At 34.3% G+C, this 19,845-nt stretch overlaps 2 protein-coding genes across 4 annotated transcripts; one reads left to right on the top strand and one right to left on the bottom strand.

The window, feature by feature from the left end:
• Positions 1 to 501: 501 nt before the first annotated feature.
• LOC126701488 (mitogen-activated protein kinase 9-like) lies at positions 502 to 12,274 on the top strand. Of its 2 annotated transcripts, none has more exons than XM_050399613.1 (11): positions 502 to 1,214; positions 2,923 to 3,331; positions 3,409 to 3,536; positions 3,694 to 3,753; positions 5,111 to 5,260; positions 5,700 to 5,855; positions 5,984 to 6,121; positions 6,216 to 6,289; positions 9,145 to 9,246; positions 10,897 to 11,146; positions 11,766 to 12,274. In XM_050399613.1, exons 1-11 carry the CDS (start codon positions 801 to 803, stop codon positions 11,841 to 11,843), a joined length of 1,959 nt encoding a protein of 652 aa, XP_050255570.1. In that variant the 5' UTR covers positions 502 to 800; the 3' UTR covers positions 11,844 to 12,274. The 2 variants fall into 2 exon arrangements, with proteins under 2 accessions (XP_050255570.1, XP_050255571.1); XM_050399614.1 differs by having other exon boundaries at positions 506 to 1,214; positions 11,769 to 12,274.
• A 1,643-nt stretch (positions 12,275 to 13,917) lies between these two features.
• Positions 13,918 to 18,683, bottom strand: LOC126702684 (pentatricopeptide repeat-containing protein At4g02750). Of its 2 annotated transcripts, none has more exons than XM_050401503.1 (3): positions 17,051 to 18,683; positions 14,733 to 16,007; positions 13,918 to 14,309 (listed from the first exon to the last, which is right to left on the bottom strand). In XM_050401503.1, exons 1-2 carry the CDS (start codon positions 18,575 to 18,577, stop codon positions 15,201 to 15,203), a joined length of 2,334 nt encoding a protein of 777 aa, XP_050257460.1. In that variant the 5' UTR covers positions 18,578 to 18,683; the 3' UTR covers positions 13,918 to 14,309; positions 14,733 to 15,200. The 2 variants fall into 2 exon arrangements, with proteins under 2 accessions (XP_050257460.1, XP_050257459.1); XM_050401502.1 differs by having other exon boundaries at positions 14,681 to 16,007.
• Between the last annotated feature and the right edge of the window lie 1,162 nt (positions 18,684 to 19,845).

A 19,845-nucleotide genomic window follows, 5' to 3' on the forward strand; every position in this document is an offset into this window, starting at 1 on the left:
AAAAGAAAAAAATGGTTAACTTTTTTTTTATAGCTATTTCAATTTTTTCATAAAAAGAAATTTCTAAAATAAGTGATTCATGTATTCCTTAAAGATGTACATTTATAGGACCCATAAAGAAAATAGGTAAAGAATAACCAAAAGGATTGAGACTTATTAAAGTAGGAAGTGACAGTGACAGATAAATAAATTAGAGTAAAGTAAAACCCACATGCTAGGTGTCTATCCCTCCCTCTTTTAGTCTCAATTTTTTCCCTTATTAACAAACAAATAATTGCACTTATATATATATATATATATATAGGTGGGGGTGGGAGATAGGTAAGTAATAGTTTGTTTACTTAAACAATGAACAATAATTCAAATTCAACACCTCCCAAGAATAAGGTAGGGGGGGATGGATAGATAGTAACATGTGTAAAGTCATAATTGATCGAATCTGATACAAGATTGGCACCAAAATAAAAAAAAAAACCCACATTAGTCACAAAAACCTGACCTCACGTTTGGGGTTTACAAAACAAATAAAAGAAAGCCATAATTGCAGTTAATGTGCATCATTCACGGCCCATCTCCCGAAACCAACAAAGCAAAGCAACCTAACTTCTCTTCTCTTCTCTTCTGGTCTCTCTCTATTTCCATTGGCACAGCACAGAGAGAAAAAAGAGGCGGAACACAAGAAAACAGGAGTTGTTTGAAGAGAGAGAGAGAGAGAGAGCAGCGAAAATTACGAAGAGAAGAACGGGCAATGCTGAACGAGAAATCTGGTGAGTTTGAATCAAAATCGAAGAGGAGTGTATATGGGGAGTGGAGGTGGAGCACTCGTGGATGTGCTTCGTCGCTGGTTTCAACGTCGCTCTTCTTCTAGTAGTAATAATAATAATAATAATAATAATACAACCAATATTATTATTGCTGATCACAACAATAATATAACTTCTTCTCATAACAACAACAACAAAAACAGCAATAATAATAAGAAGAAGAAGCAGCACAATAAAAATAATAATAATAATAATGAAAGTGGTGTTGGCCACGTCTCTTGTGTTAGCGAAGTTCGCGCCCAATCGTCCATAATTTGTAAGAGCAAGAGGGAGCAACTAAAACAACAACACCAAGAACAAGAACAAGGCATAGAGGGATTGAAGCTTATTAAAGTTCCAAATTGGTCCAATTTCAAATCTACCAACATCAACATGGATTCAAACAAAAAGGTCCTTTCTCTCTCTCTCTCTCTCTCTTTTTTTAGAGATCTGCTTCTCTGTTTTTGGTTTTTGTGTTTTTTCTCTTTTTCCTGAGATCTAATTTTATGTTTTGCTAGTATTTTTTTTTTTTTTTCGCTTTAATCTTTATCAATTTGTTAGTATTATTTTTTTAGGATGCATTTTTATTAGTTTTTAAATGTTGTTGTTTTTCTTAGGTTCTGTTTGTTTGCTGGGAAAATGTAGAAGAAAACTGAATCAATTCAAGTTTTGAATTTTGAGAAATGATAATGTAGGACCTGAGGGTTAGAAGCTTTGCCTAGTTGATCATTGTCTATTTGACTTATTACTGAATTTTGTGTTTTTTAATTAATGGTGTACTGTTCACCTTTGATCTCTTGGCAATGCATTTTGGAAGAATGTGATTCTTGGACAAGTAGTGCGTCGTGCATTGGTTGGGTTACCTCTGCACTGTCTGATTCTGTTTTGTTGGTTCGATAAGTCGATAGTTACAACAATGGTGTTGGGGAATTTGAATGTTGGTTCTCCTTGTTAAATAGAGCAGGTAATGCCACTGAACTACAAGGCTCTTGGCTGTTTCTTGACTTTCTTGAATTGTTTAGAAATTGTGGTCTGACATAGTGCCATCTAGTGTAGCCATTTCTATATTTAGATTGTTTTTTTTTTTTTGCAGCCTTCTAATCATTGGCATTTTGTGGGAATTATAGTCCTCTTGAATCTCTTGTTTGTAAGTTTTTAAGTTGAAATTATTGATGAAATCTTGTTGGGCACCAATGCGCTCTAGTTCAAACGGTGTTTCCTCCTCCCATAATATGGAATATAAGGTTGTGAGTTTAAGATATACTAGGTGTTGATGTGTGTGTAACTTATGAATGTAACAAAGAATCTGGTTGGCTTCGATATGTATCTACATAATATCCTTTGCATTTCTTGTTTTAACAATTTTCCCTTGGTTTTCTTTAGTTATATTGAGTTGACAGTATGTATGATATATTTATTGATTTTTGCTAAGTTGATAAAAAGTGGTTTACTTGTTAAGTTTGTGGTATTGAAGATGTGGAGCTATTTCTTGTCTCCTACCAAGGAGGCCGATATTTTGCTCTTTCTGGGGATAAAAAAAAAAAAAAATCATTCTTTTTCAATAATGAGTAATTTTTTTTTGCACAGCATGGACATCCATGGTATTGGAATATATATTTATCCTCATGATTGTTGGCTTCTATGTTGTTGATGCATTTACAATGTATGACACATGTAGAAAAAAGGAAAGTTCTTATGCAAACTGGCCTCCCAATGGCCAGAAAATAAGCTGGGTTTCTTCTCTGAGGATTATAGGAATTGTTATGTTACTTGGACTGCTACCCCATCAGCTTCCTAGAAATGTTATTAGTCATGCAGAGATGTAAAAGCTCCTTGCACAACAGTTAAGTTTCTAATAATGTTATCCACACACCTAAGAAACAGGCATTAGTCTCATAGTAGTTAAGTTGAACATTTATTTATTGGATCTAGTTCTTTAAGAATAGGTGTTTATACCATTGGTTCCTGTCCCCTACTTGTGTTGTGTCTCTATCTTGAATTAATTATTTGTTGCTGCATCAATGACACAAAAAAGTCATATTCTTCACTTAGTTTTGTTTTTTGGGTACCGGGTTTTCATTTACTTGTTCATAAATAATGCCTGGTATTCCTTGTACAGGGTGGGTTAGAAACAGAATTCTTCACAGAGTATGGAGAGGCAAGCCGATACCAAGTTCAAGAAGTTATCGGGAAGGGAAGTTATGGTGTTGTCGGTTCTGCAATTGACAGCCATACTGGAGAAAGGGTTGCAATTAAGAAAATTAATGATGTTTTTGAACATGTTTCTGATGCCACAAGGATTCTGAGAGAAATTAAGCTCCTTCGATTGCTTCGTCATCCAGATATTGTAGAAATAAAACATATTATGCTTCCTCCTTCACGGCGGGAATTTAGAGATATCTATGTCGTTTTTGAGTTGATGGAATCTGATCTTCACCAAGTAATTAAAGCTAATGATGATCTTACTCCTGAGCATTATCAGTTTTTCTTATACCAGCTTCTTCGTGGTCTGAAGTATATACATACAGGTTGGTGCTTTTCCAGCAATTTCTTTGGCTTTTATGGCTCTGAGGATAATTAATTAATTTCCCTGAGTTATTTGCAGCAAATGTATTTCATAGAGATTTAAAGCCAAAAAATATTCTTGCTAATGCTGACTGCAAATTAAAGATATGTGATTTTGGGCTTGCTCGTGTATCTTTCAATGATGCCCCATCAGCAATTTTCTGGACTGTAAGTTGTTCTGTCATGCATACCATAGCAGTTCACTGTATTTCTTTCTAGATCTGCTTTTTAAAATTATAGTGAAAAATTTTATTTTGTATTTTATTTTATTTCTAGCTCCTGACATCTGAACCTCCAGTTTCTAACTTGTTAACTGCTATTGAAGGACTATGTTGCAACTCGATGGTATCGTGCTCCTGAACTCTGTGGCTCTTTTTTCTCGAAAGTAAGCAAACTCTATTTTGTTTAATTATCCTACTGCCAGTTCCTGAAACATGATTTTTCTGAGCTGATTACTGGTTATTTTGCATAGGTGCCCCCCCCCCCCCCCCCTCTCTTATTTTTTTCTCTTTTTTATGTGCTATTTTTAACATATTTCCTGAGTGACAGTGAGCTGTTTTATGGCTGGTGTTATTCTTATGTGATAATCTAAATAATTTTTTAGTCATTTTATGATTATAACTTGAATATCACCAACTTCAGAAAGTAACACATCACTTCACTTAGTACAGATTTCTTGCACACCTGTTTTTAATTGTACAAGATATTGGTTGTGAACTTTTAGGAAGGTAGGTTTTAACCCTAAGCTAAGCTTGTTGTCCGTGTCTTTACACTACTAGCAAAGCTTTCTTTTTCTTTCTTTTTGTTAAATAATGGAAGAGAAAATTTTTCAATGTCTAATACTTAATGAAGCTGTCCTTTTGCTGATTGCCATTCATATTTTTGGTCCATGACATGGATGATGGCAGGTATCTTCTAAATACAAAGTGAAAATTACCTTATTAAATAAAAAGTTTCCTCTTTATAACTGTAGTTTGTAGCATTCTTTGGTGAATAGTGAATACTTCATATCTTTTGGTCCCTTTTCAATTTCATCATACTTTTGGCGGATTCACCTACTTCGACGTTGAATATCTGCTGTAGTTAGTTTGCACACTGGCAACATAGGGCTAAAATTTTCCAAGTTGACTTTTTTCCCTGAGTTCTGATGCATTCAAAAAATTGCTTAAGTTCCATTGTCATTAGTTTCTCAAATTAGTGGTCTCCTAAACTTTTTTAATGTTATTAAACTTTGATAAGATTCTTTATTCATTAATAGTTTTTGATTCGTTATATATTCTAGTATGTGCTACTCTGGCCCAACCTTGTGATTGCTAGGAATGATCAATGGGTTTATTTTGTACACACTTCACTGATGATGGGCTGTCAAAAAGTGAGCATGCTTACATACTGTCTCTGTTTGGGACTTGACCCAAAATTCTGCATTGGTTCTGGACACACCTTGAATAAACGGATGCTAGTCTGCCAGTGATCATGTGTTTAGTCATCCAGTATTAAAAGAATTGTACTTTACTGTTCATCCTGGACTACATTTACTCTTGAAAATTTGTGACTGTTAGGTTATTATTGCTGTTCCATTCAACATACATTCTATTTTTTTTTTTTTTTTTTGCCCTTTTGCAGCATGAGAAATGAGAAGTTTACTATGTGAGTTTTAATGCGTTTTACTTGTTAAAACTTGTATTGAATTGTGATTATTGAACTATATGTTTAGTTTCACCTTTTTTTCTTTCTTTTTGCAGTACACCCCTGCAATCGATATTTGGAGTATAGGATGCATATTTGCAGAAATGCTTACAGGAAAACCATTGTTTCCTGGAAAAAATGTGGTGCACCAATTAGATCTCATGACTGATTTGCTTGGCACTCCTGCTGCTGAATCTATTGCAAGGGTTTGTTGTCTCTTTCTAGTGACTGCTTTGCTTTGTCATTATCCAAGACAATCCAATCATATACGTTGAGAAAATGTTTTATGGGTCTTCATCTATTTTGGCGCATATAATTTTTTAAAAACGTTTTCTGTGTTTTTTGATGTACAGTGCAACCAACATTTGCTAGTCACCACCATTCCCTAGTGACATTTTGTGCAACCAACTACTAGAAAATTATTGCATCAAAGCTTTTTCTACTCAAATGGCTTTAGACATCTCACGAGCAAAAGAAACCCACCAAAAAGAGAAAAATAACTTTTAGCTTTCACCCTAACTTGTTTCTGAATTCCAGGCTTCTCTCTAGATTTTCTATATATATATATATATATATATATATATATATATATATATTCCCCCCACCTCCTCCTTTTAACTGATTACTTTACGGTGGTATTAACAGATACGAAATGAAAAGGCAAGAAGGTATCTTGCTAGCATGCGGAGAAAACAACCAGTTCCTTTAACACAAAAGTTCCCTAATGCAGATCCATTGGCTCTTCGCTTACTAGAGCGCCTAGTTGCTTTTGATCCTAAAGACCGTCCGACAGCTGAAGAGGTGACTCGTATTCAGCAATCCAAACAATAACCAAATTAAAGATTCCAATAAAATATGCATGAAATTTTAGTTATCTAAATGTTTGAGATTATCTTACCTCTTAATATCCCCTATGCTTTTGCCTATAGGCATTGGCTGATCCTTACTTTCAAGGTTTGTCTAATGTGGATCGTGAACCATCCACTCAACCCATATCAAAACTTGAGTTTGAGTTTGAGAGGAGGAAATTGGCAAAAGACGATGTTAGAGAGTTAATCTATAGAGAGGTATGGCCTTAAAATTTGATGCTTGTTGCTTATGTAGCAGAATGGCTTTTGTTTTCATTATGGATATACTAAACCTTAGGATTGAATCAAGCAGATTTTAGAGTATCATCCCCAGATGCTGCAGGAGTATCTTCGAGGTGGAGATCAGACTAGCTTTATGTACCCAAGGTTGGCAATTATCTGTTATCTTTGAGTTGAGATCTCATTTTTATTCTTATAGGAGAGCTGTTTTATTCATTTTCTTATGTAAATTCAATGCTGCATTTTTTTAATTCATACTGAAATGTCATGTTCTAAAATTACATCCTCACATGTGGAATTAATAAATTACAAACGTTTAATTGTTCAAATCTATGATATAAAGTGAAAAATCATTCTTCTTTATAGTAGTTTAGGACTCCATGACTGCACTTTTAATTCATAATATGTAAAAATATTTCTCTGCTATGCCTGTATTTTGTGTGATTACCACCTCTCAGTGTATGTTAAACAAATTTAGGTACTCTTCCGTGTTTCTTCAACCGTAGAAGGTCGCCCCACCATAATTTATGATTCTTATGAAACTTATTTCTTTAGCCTCATCTTTTTTGGCTTTAGCTTTCTTGTCCCAGTGTTGATGATTGTGTATTTTCCTTATGATCAGTTGGTTGTACTTCATTTATTTGGGAAAATGAGTTTTTCCATTGCCATCAGACTAATAAGTTCTTTTTTCTAGACTTCTCTGCCCTAACAGATTTCTAATTTTACTTTATTTTGGCCAAATTACACTTTTGGTCCTCCAACAATGGGCTAATTTCAATTTTTTCCTTATACATAAAGTTGTGTGAAATTTGAATTTGTCTCTCGACTTTTAAAATCAAGCCAATTTTATCCTTAATCAGGTCAACTTCTAAGGATAAAATCAACTTAATTATGAAAGTTGAAAGACAAAATTAACTAGATTTGGAAAGTTGAGAGAAGAATTTGACTTAATTTTGAAAGTTGAGGGACAAAATTAACACAATTTATAGTTGAGGGACCTTGATTTTGAAAGACGAAATTAACACAATTGAATGTATTGGGACGTAATGAAACTGTGATAAATGTGCTGGGACCAAAATTGTAACTTGGTCTTCTATTTTTTAAATTACTTTCTTTAATGTGATAAAAACAGCTGCAGTCATTCACTGTGGAACTAGTGGTTCCCATTTAAAAATTGGGATATATTGTCATACATCGTTTGAAAGCTGTACAAGTACTCAACTTCATGATGCCTTGGAGTAATTTGGTTCCTGTGCTGAGTTCTGATTTCTGTTTCTGCTCAATCTGGGGTCATGCCTTTAGGTAAAAATATAGGCTGACTCCTATGTTCTTTCCAATTATCATGCCTTTTCATTTTTGCCCCTTTTTATGATTTTTTTTTGAACCATATAAGTTACCTAGCACATTGCTAATTTTTGTTGCATATGGAGAGAGAATTTTAATCAATCAAATTACCTTAGAATATATGCATCTTAATCAATTCTATTATGTCTTGTTTTGCTATGTATCTTTATTAAAATCTGAATTTCAGACTTGCCTATTTACATTTTATAATTATGTTTGTCCTTTATGTCCCAGCCCTTTGTTCCTTGATGAATTGCTGGTCATGGAAATGCCTTGAGAAACTTTGCAAGCTAGTTAGTACTTAATAGTATTTAGTTATCACTTGTATGTTCTTTAATGAGCTTTTAATTTATAGGCAACATCCTTGTGACTATTGTCCTCTTTGTGCTTCATTAAGCATAAATTAGACAAAAAACCAGTCATTGGTATTGTTAGAATTATGGTTAAATGATTAATTTCATCATTTCCTAATAGTTTAAGCTTTTGGGAGAATCAGTAATTTAACATGGCATCAGAGTAGGGAATCCTGAGTTTGTCTCTGTCTTTCTCTACCTCCCATTTAAAAAACTAAAAATCTCACGTGATGGGCTCAACTCATTAAGGGGGAGTTTAGGCTCATACATGAAGGGGAATGTTAGAATTATGGTTAAATGATTAAATTCCTCATTTCCTAACAGCTTAAGCTTTTAGATTGTTAATTTAACAGGTATTTTTTTGGTTATCAATCTGAACTACCTCATTTATGAATCACTCAAATTCCCTGAGCAGATCACCAGAAAACCTTAGCATTTACTGACTGCTACTTCAACCGTTTTTTGATGTGTATCCAATGGCAGTATTTGCATTTTTTGACCATGAGAATATGTGCTTAGCTTGTTCAAAGGAAATGTTTTGGAGTGATTAAATTAAAGGTTATGCAAAGTCATGGCCTAATCAGAGGAAAAAGTCTCAATGAGGAATGCTTTTAAACTGTAGTTATTTGAAATCTGTAGCCTATTTAAACTTGATAGATCACTTTTGGTTTTTTTTTTTTTTTTTGACTGTTTAGTTCCGTTGGTTTTCAACCATAGAAAACCAAATATACAAAAAAGGTAAAATTCAATGGTTTGGTTGGCCTCTTATTTATAATCATTTTGTTGGGTTTTTGGCCCATCTAGCATTATCTATCTCTTTTTAAGTCCAAAAAACTGTCTTTTGAAGACTTTTTATTATTATTATTATTTTTTTTTGGGGGGGGGGGGGGGGGTTGGGTGGGGAGGGAAGAAGGGGATTATCCATCCTGTTCCTTTTGTGTGACTATTTGAAGATATGGACACAGAAGAACAGCCTCTGTCAATGGAGGGACCTACCCTCCTTTACTTCCACAATTATAGTCATGGCACTGGTGCTTCAAACATTAATTGTTTTCTTTGTACTGGAAAGCATTATTGTTATTGTTTTTCTACTAATTGAAAGGAACATAAAATTCATGCAACTTTAAATTTTGAGTTCTTTTCTGCTACTTACTCTTTCACAAACTTGTGCACCTTTTGACTATTTATTAGTACATAGATGCTAATTTGCAAGTTAGCTATTCTTGTTATATTAAAAAAAGTTTCATGTTTAAATATGTTTCATGCTATGATTATTAGTCATTAACCTGTCTTTATGCAATTCAGTGGTGTAGATCGATTCAAACGACAGTTTGCACATCTTGAGGAGCATTATGGTAAAGGAGAAAAAAGCAGTCCACTCCAGAGGCAGCATGCTTCCTTACCTAGGTACATGCTCAATTGAAAAAGTTGGCTTGTTCTTAATTTTAACTTGGTGATGTTCTTAAAGCTTCAAGACTGCTCTCTCTCTCTCTCTCACACACCCACTTCCATCATTTTTGGCAAACCCATTTCAGTCATTTTTGGCTAAATAACTCCAAATTTTTTGTGTTGTTTTGTTCAGTTTTCTTTTAAAACCATTTAAAAAATATATATATATTGAACTCTTTTATTAATGCTCCACTTGTTCCCTATGTCCTTGTAATTTTTTTTATGGTTATATAATTTCTTTTACTTTTAAAACCAAAAATAGGGTAAGATGCATTTTTTTGGTCCCTCAAAAATGGGGTTTTTTTTTTTGAGCCCTCTTAAAACATTCATTTTGTTACTTCAAATTTTTAACGATTTTTTATCTTCTGTCCATTTTTCCGTTTATGTGACTAATGGAATGTTGACACCTCATATCTAAGGGACCAAAATCATACTGACCCTTAAATGAATACTTTTATATAAAACTAGCTTGTAGCATGTGATTTTCACCATTTTAAAAATATATTAGTTGTTATTATTGCCTACATAATTGTTGAATTTTGACTTGGAGATATTAACAATACAAATTTGCTTCATAACCAACTTTAAAATTGACCTCTTCAAATACCTATACAAAGCAAATGAAGTTAATGCAATCTTTCACATGTGATCAAGAACTACTATTTACATGATTGTTAGTTGTGTTTTTTTATTTTTATTCTTATTTTATTTTATTTTTAAAATGTACAAATTAGCATGGTCCTAAGTCAATGGTAAAAATGTGCTAATCTAAATGAATTGAAATCCTTTATTTATTTTGAGTATTATAATATAATGATACTAAGCTTAAGTATTTGGTAATCTTAATGAAAAAGAATCAAAGATTAAATTACCATGTTAAAAGTAAAAAACCAAGCATGCTATTTAGATAAATATCTAATTAGTTCTGTTTGAATTAAAAGCTTTAGTTGTTGTAACTCCAACTTATGATATGAATGTTAATCTAATAAACAATAGAGAAGGTGATCAGAAATAGGAGGAGAAATATAATAAAGGCTTGATACAAAATACCAATTACAAAAATCTTGGTATTTTTATATATATCTTGATCATATTTTCATATTGAACCATGCACAAAATTTCAAAGATTAAACTAAATAATGTTTTCAATAAAATATTAAAAAAATAGAGAGAGAGAAAGAGAGAGAGAGAGAGAGAGAGAGAGAGTAACAATCTTTGATTTAATTAATAAGATTAGTGAGAATATTAAATAATATCCTGGAATCAATAAATCTCTAACACAAAAGGACACAGGGCTCAATAGGGTGCAGTCATTATAGGACTATACAATTGTGCAAAGCAGAGCTAGCATAGCCATGTGGCAAGAAATGACCTATTTTAGGGTTTCTAGGTTTGAAATTTCTCTTTGCTGTCTTTACATATTTATATAGATAAGTTAATGTAGATTTTATGCATTTTGGTTCAGATCAGATTGTGACAAGTTAATGTAGATTTGGAGCTACAAAGTAAGCTCCAGCTACCAAAAGATAAAAAAATAAAAAAGAAATTTAATTAAACTATTTAGGTGATTTTTCTACATTACAAATTCTAATGTCATTGTTTTTGTAGGGAGCGGGTTAATGTACCCAAGGAAGAGACTGCTGACCAAAATGGTGAATTTGAAGGGCGAACTGCAGCTGCTGTTGCTACAGGTCTCCAGAGTTCTCCAACGGAGCTGCAATCTAATAATTTGGAAACTGCTAACTCAGAGTCAGAAAATGGATTTAACAAGCCAAACTACAGTGCTCGTAGCCTGTTGAAGAGTGCTAGTATTAGTGGTTCTAAGTGTATTGAAGTGAAACCTACAAAAGATTTGGAGGTAACTAAAGTATTTTTTTCTTAACATTTCCTGTTTGTCCATATAATTTTTCCTTGCATGGTAGTTGATGACGACTCCCTATTAACCTCTGCAGCAGGAATTTCCAATATTAGAATGATTCACTGATTGTGTTTGGGCAGCTAGAAATCTCTTAAGTTTCAAACTAACCATTTCTTTTTTCCTCAAATGACATTTAAAATGGCATTAAATTATGTTTTCATTTGACTCTTTTGTTGATGACTGTTAAATATGGCTGCTACGTACCAATCATTGTCATTATTTTTGCTTTGATGATGACTGCATTCTTCTGGCTGTTACTGTAATTGTGGTTTTCACTTGCTTCTAATGATGTGTCTTTGCCTTAGGCCATTCGAGACCAAATAGATTCAACTTTTGATTCATGGGCATCTTTATAATATTCCCCTTACACTACAAAGCATAATTAAAAAAAAACAAAATGAAGTCATTAAAAAAAGAGTAAATAACCTTTGTAATCTGAAATTTACATGACAGAGGGATTGTTTCTAAATTGATATCACACACACACACACACACACACACACACACACACTGAGCTTGCATTTTATCCGGTGATTTTCTCATTTTGGATTTTTCACAGCAGGAAGAAGCAATTCCTGAGGCCAATGATGAGGCACTTGATGGCTTATCACATAAGGTTGCAGCCCTACACGCTTGATTCAATACTTCTGATCTATTTTAGGAAGAGTTTCAGAAGGTGGTGTTTTGTGCTCTGCCCATATTTTCCCCATGATATGGTTAAAGGGTACCACATTGAAGATTCTCAAGTTTTTTCAGGTAGAAGCTAACAATAGGATTGCGTCATAACCGTGTTACTACAGTACAGGGAAGAGTTGCTCTCTTGTAATTAAACTCTTATTTGTATTTGGAAGAAACCACAACAATTTCCATTATGTACTGTGATACGCAGGGAGAAAAAAAATGTTGGTTTGAAGAAAAAGGTATCTGTATTTTGTTTTCATATCAGTGAGATTTATAATCACTTTTTCATGATTGGTGATAAATTGGCTACTAATGACAACCTAAGAGCAACCAATACTTGTATGATTTATTATATAGAAAAGATAATCCCGTGACCCATCTTTATGTTATTGATGCATGATCTGCTACTGTCTACCCTTATAATTTAGTAACTGTGGACATACTTCAAGGGTTATTTTTTATCTTCTTATTTTGGGTGTTGCGAGGAGCCAAGTTTATTGGAGATGGTCAACGTCTTTGGTTTTCGGCATAGGGAAAAACACGTGTTTTCTTGTACAATTTGCTTGGGCTGTAAAGTAATTCCTTGGAAAAGCAATTTGCACTTTCTATGGCAATGAACGTTCAATGAATGCATTGAAGCATCGAAGATTTTATTTCTGATTGGATGTCTATTATTGATGGTATGGTATTCTTCTTTATTCTTTAGACTTTTTCTTTTTTGATTTATTGAATCCCAGAAAGTAATTATGCTTCTTTTTATTTATTTATTTATTATCTAGTAGGTAGTTATACCAGAAAGTAACATCCATACAATTATGCTTTCCGAGCTAGAGAGGAATTTTTTTTTTTAATAAAAAAAAAATGACAAATATATAAACAACTCGATTTTCAAGGTCGATAATTCTAGTCTAGTCTGTCTAGATGTTGGATGTGTACCCTCAATAATTGTAGGCTCTATTTTCTTTAGTTTGACTTTGACCCAAAAAAAAGGGGAAATTCCCATGTGGGAAGTCGTTAATTGGCTGCTTTTAACTTATCACGGTTTGAATCAAAATTACTAAAAATCTTCTTGTTTTTCAAGGATACTGACAGATTTCAAGGTTATCACTGAAAACAGACGCCAAGTTCCCCAACTCAACTTGTACTCCTTCCTTGTGTTTTTGTGCGTGTTTGTTTCTAAAAAAAAAAGAAAAAAAAAAGAAAAAGTCGGCAACTCAACGTCTCAACCAGTGGTTTGTATTGGTTTGCCAATTTTTCTTAGGCAGTCAAGTCTTTACAGGGAAGTAACGAAAAGTAGAAAAAGGTATTCTACGATGGAACACCCAAAATCTAAATGTGATAGTTACTTATAGTTGATACATCAACTGCATTGGATGCTGTTTAAACTTTAAAGCTTAAGCACTGATTAGTTCTATAGTCACAAACAAGTTGAGACTAGTTTCTACTTTCTACTACGCATATGATTATCTATGGTATATCGTGGTTGAAAAATCTTCTATAGATATCTTACTATATCGAACTGAAAACTACTCTTACAGCATAATTTCTCTACTCCATTTATTTTCTATCCCCTAATTTTCAATTGTTTCAACCAACATTGCATCATTTATCTAAGAATTACTTCCTGAGATTAATTCCAGCCCACTCATTTACAGTTTAAAAGAATTTAGAAAGCTTAGATAATAAAAAAGTTTTTCACTATGTATTTTCTGAAAAAGAGCACAAGCGATATAACCAATTGGGAAAAAACTCTTGCATGCAGTGTGTTAAACACACTTGATTTTTTATAACTGAAAACATGATTTAAAATCACGTTTTCAGTTTATATAACACACTGAAATAGACAGCCCCCTAACCAATTAATAGCAGTTTATGGCTCTTGGCCAGTAGGCAGAATTACCATAAACTGTTAAGAAAGAAGGAAATTCAACACATTTACAATGCCTTGATCAAGAACATGCAAAGAGGGATATTTCATTGATGCATCTTGACTTGCCAGTTGAGAATACAAATCATTCTTGAACCTGAAAAAAAAAAACTCATATTGAATTGTTGATTCCCTTGCAAAGGCATAATAGTTTCTAAGTTGATGACAAGTCCAATCGGTCAATCCAAACTATCTGGAACTCAATAGGAAAAGGAAAACATGAAATGAACAGAGTGACAGTACTGAATCCCAAAAAGACAAAAAAAAGAAAAAAAAGCACAAAGATAAACAAAGGACATAGATTGCGTAAGCTAGAATCGACAAACTTTTATATACAGCCCATGTAGACATTAGCATCTCAAATGGCACAATGAAGACCCTTTTCTTCCAAATTCTCCAGGCTCATCAGGTGAAGTTATTATCACATTGCCAAAATGGACATTTTCAATAGGAATGGCGTGAAGTTTTGGCGGATTGGCCTTCCTTCCTCAATGCCTGAAATGAGATTGCAAGAGGCAGACATAGCATATCTATATAAGCAGACTTAATGATTTGTGAATGGAAAATTTTATTACTAATAGCCATCTTAATCATGGCTGACGTTCCTATCAAAAAAAAAAAAATCATGGCTGATGATAGTGAGGGGCACTTATTGCTTAGGTATTGTTCCAAACTATTGTTTAAATAAAGGAACCAGAAACTGATTACGAGGAAAACTGTTTCTTCAGTTTGTAAACCAGCATTTAAGTGTATTTGAACAGAATCACAGAGTGGATTTAGATTATAACAATGTCACTTCCTAGGAGGTTCTTTCTTAAGCACAAGAAAGTCATGAATCTAGTAACTAAGCAATGTCAAGTCTTAACCTGAAAGCAAAACTGGAGGTTGAATCTGAGAAGAGACATTGCTTCTAAATACCTCAGTGATATCGCCTCCATGAAGAACACTTGTCCAGCTGTTTTCTCCGAGGATCAGCTGACTGTTTCCAGCTTTTATTTATTTCACCATGGACTCCACCTTGAACCTTCTCTTTTGTTTGCAATTTGAAATCTAATAAAAATAATATGATACCACAGCTCCCATTACCAACCAGAGATAAATCTTATTTCCATATAATCAGTAATTAGTCCAGAATTTCTGCATATATCCAACGTTATTCCACCTATCCTGAGAAATTTAGGAAGTAGATTTTCTTGCACATGCAATGTTATCCACTAAAAAAGGACAAAGAACGAACATCTGATTCCAATCTTCTCTCAGAAGAGTTGATAAAATTTTCAAACAACTAGGATATTATAATCTGTTTATCTGAAAGGATTTAACACTAAGTCCAGAGAATAGACTTGAAACAGCAATGTAGCATTTCCACCTAATAAATCTCTGCTCTCACCAGTAGTCCCCACATGAACATGAACCACCACTGAAGTGGTGAAAACGGTGGGAATCCCTTAAGATTATCAACCTTCCCTCAATCTTGGATATGTGTTTGATAGCATTGTGGCAGTCTTCACACACCCGCAAATTTTTCATCACACGGATTGGTCTCCCAGCTGGTATAGAAAGAATTCCAAATGCCACAGCTAATTTCTCACTGTGATACTTCAGCATATGCTCCTTCTCCTCCTCTTCCACATCATGTAAAACCAATTTTGTAGAAGAAACATACCCATCCAGCTTCATTTTCAAATCCAATTCTTCTAAAAAGGCATATATTCGGCCCTTCTCCGGGTGGAAGGAGTCCCCAACTGAAAATGTATGAACCATATTCTCCACTTCAAGCCAACTATACCCAGGTACTTTCTTCACACCATTATCCCTCATTTTCAATCTCATTCTGCTCACATCGCCCCATCTACCTGAAGCTGCATATAAATTTGAGAGAAGAACATACATTCCTGAGTTATCAGGTTCCATCTCAAAAATAATCTTAGCAGCCTTTTCACCTAATTCAGTATTGCCATGAATTCTGCTTGCACCAAGTAGAGCACCCCATGTAGCAGCATCTGGTTCGAAAGGCATATTTCTCATTAAATTCTGGGCCTCATCCAGACGCCCTGCTCGGCCAAGAAGATCAATCATGCATGTATAGTGTTTTGAGTTTGCTGTTATACCATAATCGCAATTCATTGAATAAAAATATTCAGTGCCCTTATCTAGCAACCCAGTGTGACTACAAGCAGATAACACACCAACCTGAAAATACAGTAGAGAAGAAGAAGAAACCATTAGATACAGAAATAAGATATGTACAAACAAACGGATGATTAGAAACAATATCCCAAAACCTATTTTCCTAAATCATTCATCTACTGAACTGACTACCAACCTATGATCATTATAAATGGTGATAGCTTTGGGGGAGTACTTTCAAGAACCACGATTTGCAAAAATTTGCGCTGAAGGAGATAAAAAGTGATGCTAATGATGATGCGTTAAATAAGTACACAATCAAGTCTCAAAAGCTTAAAACATTTTCAGTATGAATATAAAAGGAATTGGGGGGGGGGGGGGTGTTGGTTACATATATACAACAGAGAGAGAGTGAAACTGAACCGAGAGAATTAAGGTATCAACCTTGTAAATTATATGCCCCAATCTTGTATTTGAACAAAATCAGAGATTAAAGATATGATGGAACGTACTCAAAGCACAACTAAGGTAAGGCTTAGGTGAAGAAATATTTCTTTTAGGCGAGTGTAACTGCGTTATCAGTTTTTATTTTTTGCTATGTTTGGGACAGCATTTTAAGATATCAATTTGCTATTGTCTTTGAGGATTAAGATAAATACATAAGAAAAATGGACACTTGCAATCATGGTGGCCATATAGAGAATCCAGGAAAAAAGAATATTGCTGGGTGGAAACAAAGAACTGATGTGGAAAAAGTTGACAAAAGTTATAACATGCAATTCTCAAAAAAATGAAAAAGATTTTATTTTGGTGGCTTATTGCACTATAACATACCATATTATGCCTAAGAGAAGAATCAACGATATTATATATTATAAGGAATTAAGAATTGAAATTAATATGGTAAAACCCAAGATATTTTGCCATATAATCAAAATGAGAAAAATAGGAAGTTGAGCAATAAACTTGATCCCATGAATGAGGGCACCTTAATAAATTGAGCCAGAGCTTTAGCAGGTAGTGGCAAATCAAATTGAAATATAAAATGGATATTATGTTCATGCTATTGGGTCTAAATGAAAAAATAAGTGTAAAACTATAATTACCATAGTGACATCATCTGGTTTGATACCCGCTGTCTTCATTGACTCAAAAACCGTCATAGCCTCTTTGCCAAATCCATGTCTTGCGTTTCCTGCTATCATTGTGTTCCATGAGACAACATCCTTTTCTGAAATCTCTTCAAAAATATCATATGCTTCATCTATGCTTCCACATTTACAATACATTGCAAGAAGTGCATTCCCCACATAACACCCAGTCTCCAATCCTGCCTTAACTAGCCGCCCATGCAATTGCTTCCCCAACTCAAGAGCAGCAATATCGGCACATGCACTCAAAGAACAAGTAAATGCAGACCTATTTAATCTTTCACCATTCCTTTTCATCTTCACAAATAGATGCAAAGCCTCTTCACCATGACCACTTTGAGCATAACCAGCAATAATTGCCGCCCAAGAAATGCTGTCACGCTGAGACATCCTATCGAACAAATTCCTAGCTTGAGAAATATCACCACTCTGAGCATAGCCAGTAATCATGGTATTCCAAGAGCTGATGTTTCGACAAGGCATTGCCTCGAACAAGTCCCTTGCCGTGTCCATTCTCTTGCACTGCACATATCCTGCAATCATTGCATTCCATGAAACCTCATTTTTCACTGGCATCTCATCGAAAACTCTTCTTGCTTCATCCAGCATCCCATTCTGCACATAGCCAGATACCAGCGCGGTCCACGTAAACACATCCCGAGTAGGAGACTCCTCAAACAATCTCCTAGCTTCTGACAACTCCCCATTCTGCGCATAACCTGTAACAATAGTATTCCAAGAAATCTCATCTCTCATAGGCATCTGATCAAAAAGTCGTCTAGCATCAACCAACCTCTTCCTCTTTACATACCCACCCATCAAACAATTCCAAGACACCACTTCCCAATCCTCTTTCGACTCAAACAACCTACAAGCCTCTTCTATCCTCCCATTCTGCACATATGTTGAAAGTAATCCATTCCATGATATCTCATTCTTATCCGGCATCCTATAAAAAATCTTCCTTGCCTCATCAACATATCCATTCTGTGCATACCCAGATAACATAGCGTTCCACGACACAACATCCCTTTCGGGCATCTGATCAAACAAAACACGAGCAGCACCAAGATTCCGATTCCTCACATACCCACTAAGCATCACATTCCAAGAAACCAAGTCTCTGTCAGGCATTTTCTCAAACATGTCTCGTGCAAGCCCAAACTTGTCATTCGACAGGTACCCAGATATCATGGCGTTGTAGGAGACCGAACTCCGTCGTGGCATTGAATTGAAGACTTGGAGGGCTGACTCCCATTGGCCATTGCGCATGTGGGTGGTAATGGACATGTTCCATTTCACAATTTCCGAGTCTGAAATGGCTGACTTCTTGTTCTTAGGTTCGCTGCGTTTTTGGGTTAATGTTTTCTTCGATGGGGTTGAGGTTTTTGTTGCATTTTGGAGCTTCTTGTTGATGGGTTCGTTTTGAAGCGAGCGATAGCAGGTGCTGCTTAACTGTCTGAAACTATAATTCCCGCGCATAACTTTCAGTTTCAATTATTTTTTAGACAATATCCTAATTTCATCGTCATACCAATTGCAATTTTATAAAAAATATCAGCCAGCGTGCTGCCATGTAACGGAACAAAGTTACTCTTCAAATTAGTTTTAAAAAAAATTCTACCCACTTTTTATATATCTTTATATCAAGTGGGAATTTTAAAATCTATCCATATTTTCTTATTACAGCTTGCAAAATTTTAAGAACATCAAAAATTAATTGCTATGTCATCAAACAAATGTTAAAATTTCAAGTTTTTGTAATTTAAAATTGTATATAAAAAATAAGTTTATTAATCAAATAGTAAATAATATCCATTTTGAACGAAATGCATGTTAAGAATATAAGGAATATGAAATTTAATGGTTAGATTTTCAAAATTCACATCCAAAAAAGAGATATATAAAAAGTTTAAAGAGTTTAGAAACTTTGTTCCACATGACCTCTCTGAGTCCTACAAAAGTGGAAGCTTTGTGCATTCATGTGTGACCCAAGAGGAAAAGTATCTAGTGAGTCGGGTGTATATGCCCTTTGTGAAACTGACATGAGGGCCCCACAACCTATAGGGCCCACAAAGGGCGTATACATGCGGTTGATGCAAGATTTTCTCGACCTAAGATGTACGCACTTGAACTGCTCATAACCGACTCTAGGAATTTTCTTGACGGTGGTCATTAGGAAACTTTAAACTATACAATATCTAATAAAATAGAACTTCATATACTGACAACACACACACACACAAATACATGAAGTTTTACAATTTCCTTGTACAAGTTTTCATATTTTGAAATCGCTGCATAATAGTATTATTATCAATACTGTAATCTATACATTTTTTCAAATTTTAGTTCAATAAAAATTTTCTTGGGTTTTTTCTTTTTGTTTGAAATGACTTAATATATTGTTAAGGAAACCAAAGTTTTAATTTTGTTGGGGCTAAAAAATTTTAGGGTGGTCACAATTGTTTTTTTAATGGTATACAAATCATAAAAGTTTTAAAATTTAAATAAAATTTTTATTTTATTTCAGGTCAAGGTGATCTGTGACCACCCTGCCTTCAACGTGGAGCTGCCCCTGTTTATAACGCAAACTTGATCTAGCCCATTTGGGAATAGGATCCACCAAAGTTCTTAGGATAGTTCTGTGTGGGGCCCGACAACAGATGGACCAGATTCACCTGTTCACAGGAAGACTTAAGGCCCAAGCCGAAGAAGATAGTAGTCCAAGCCCAGTAACGCAAAGCATC

This window comes from Quercus robur, chromosome 10, assembly GCF_932294415.1.
Source record: "Quercus robur chromosome 10, dhQueRobu3.1, whole genome shotgun sequence".
Taxonomy (NCBI): Eukaryota; Viridiplantae; Streptophyta; class Magnoliopsida; order Fagales; family Fagaceae; genus Quercus; species Quercus robur.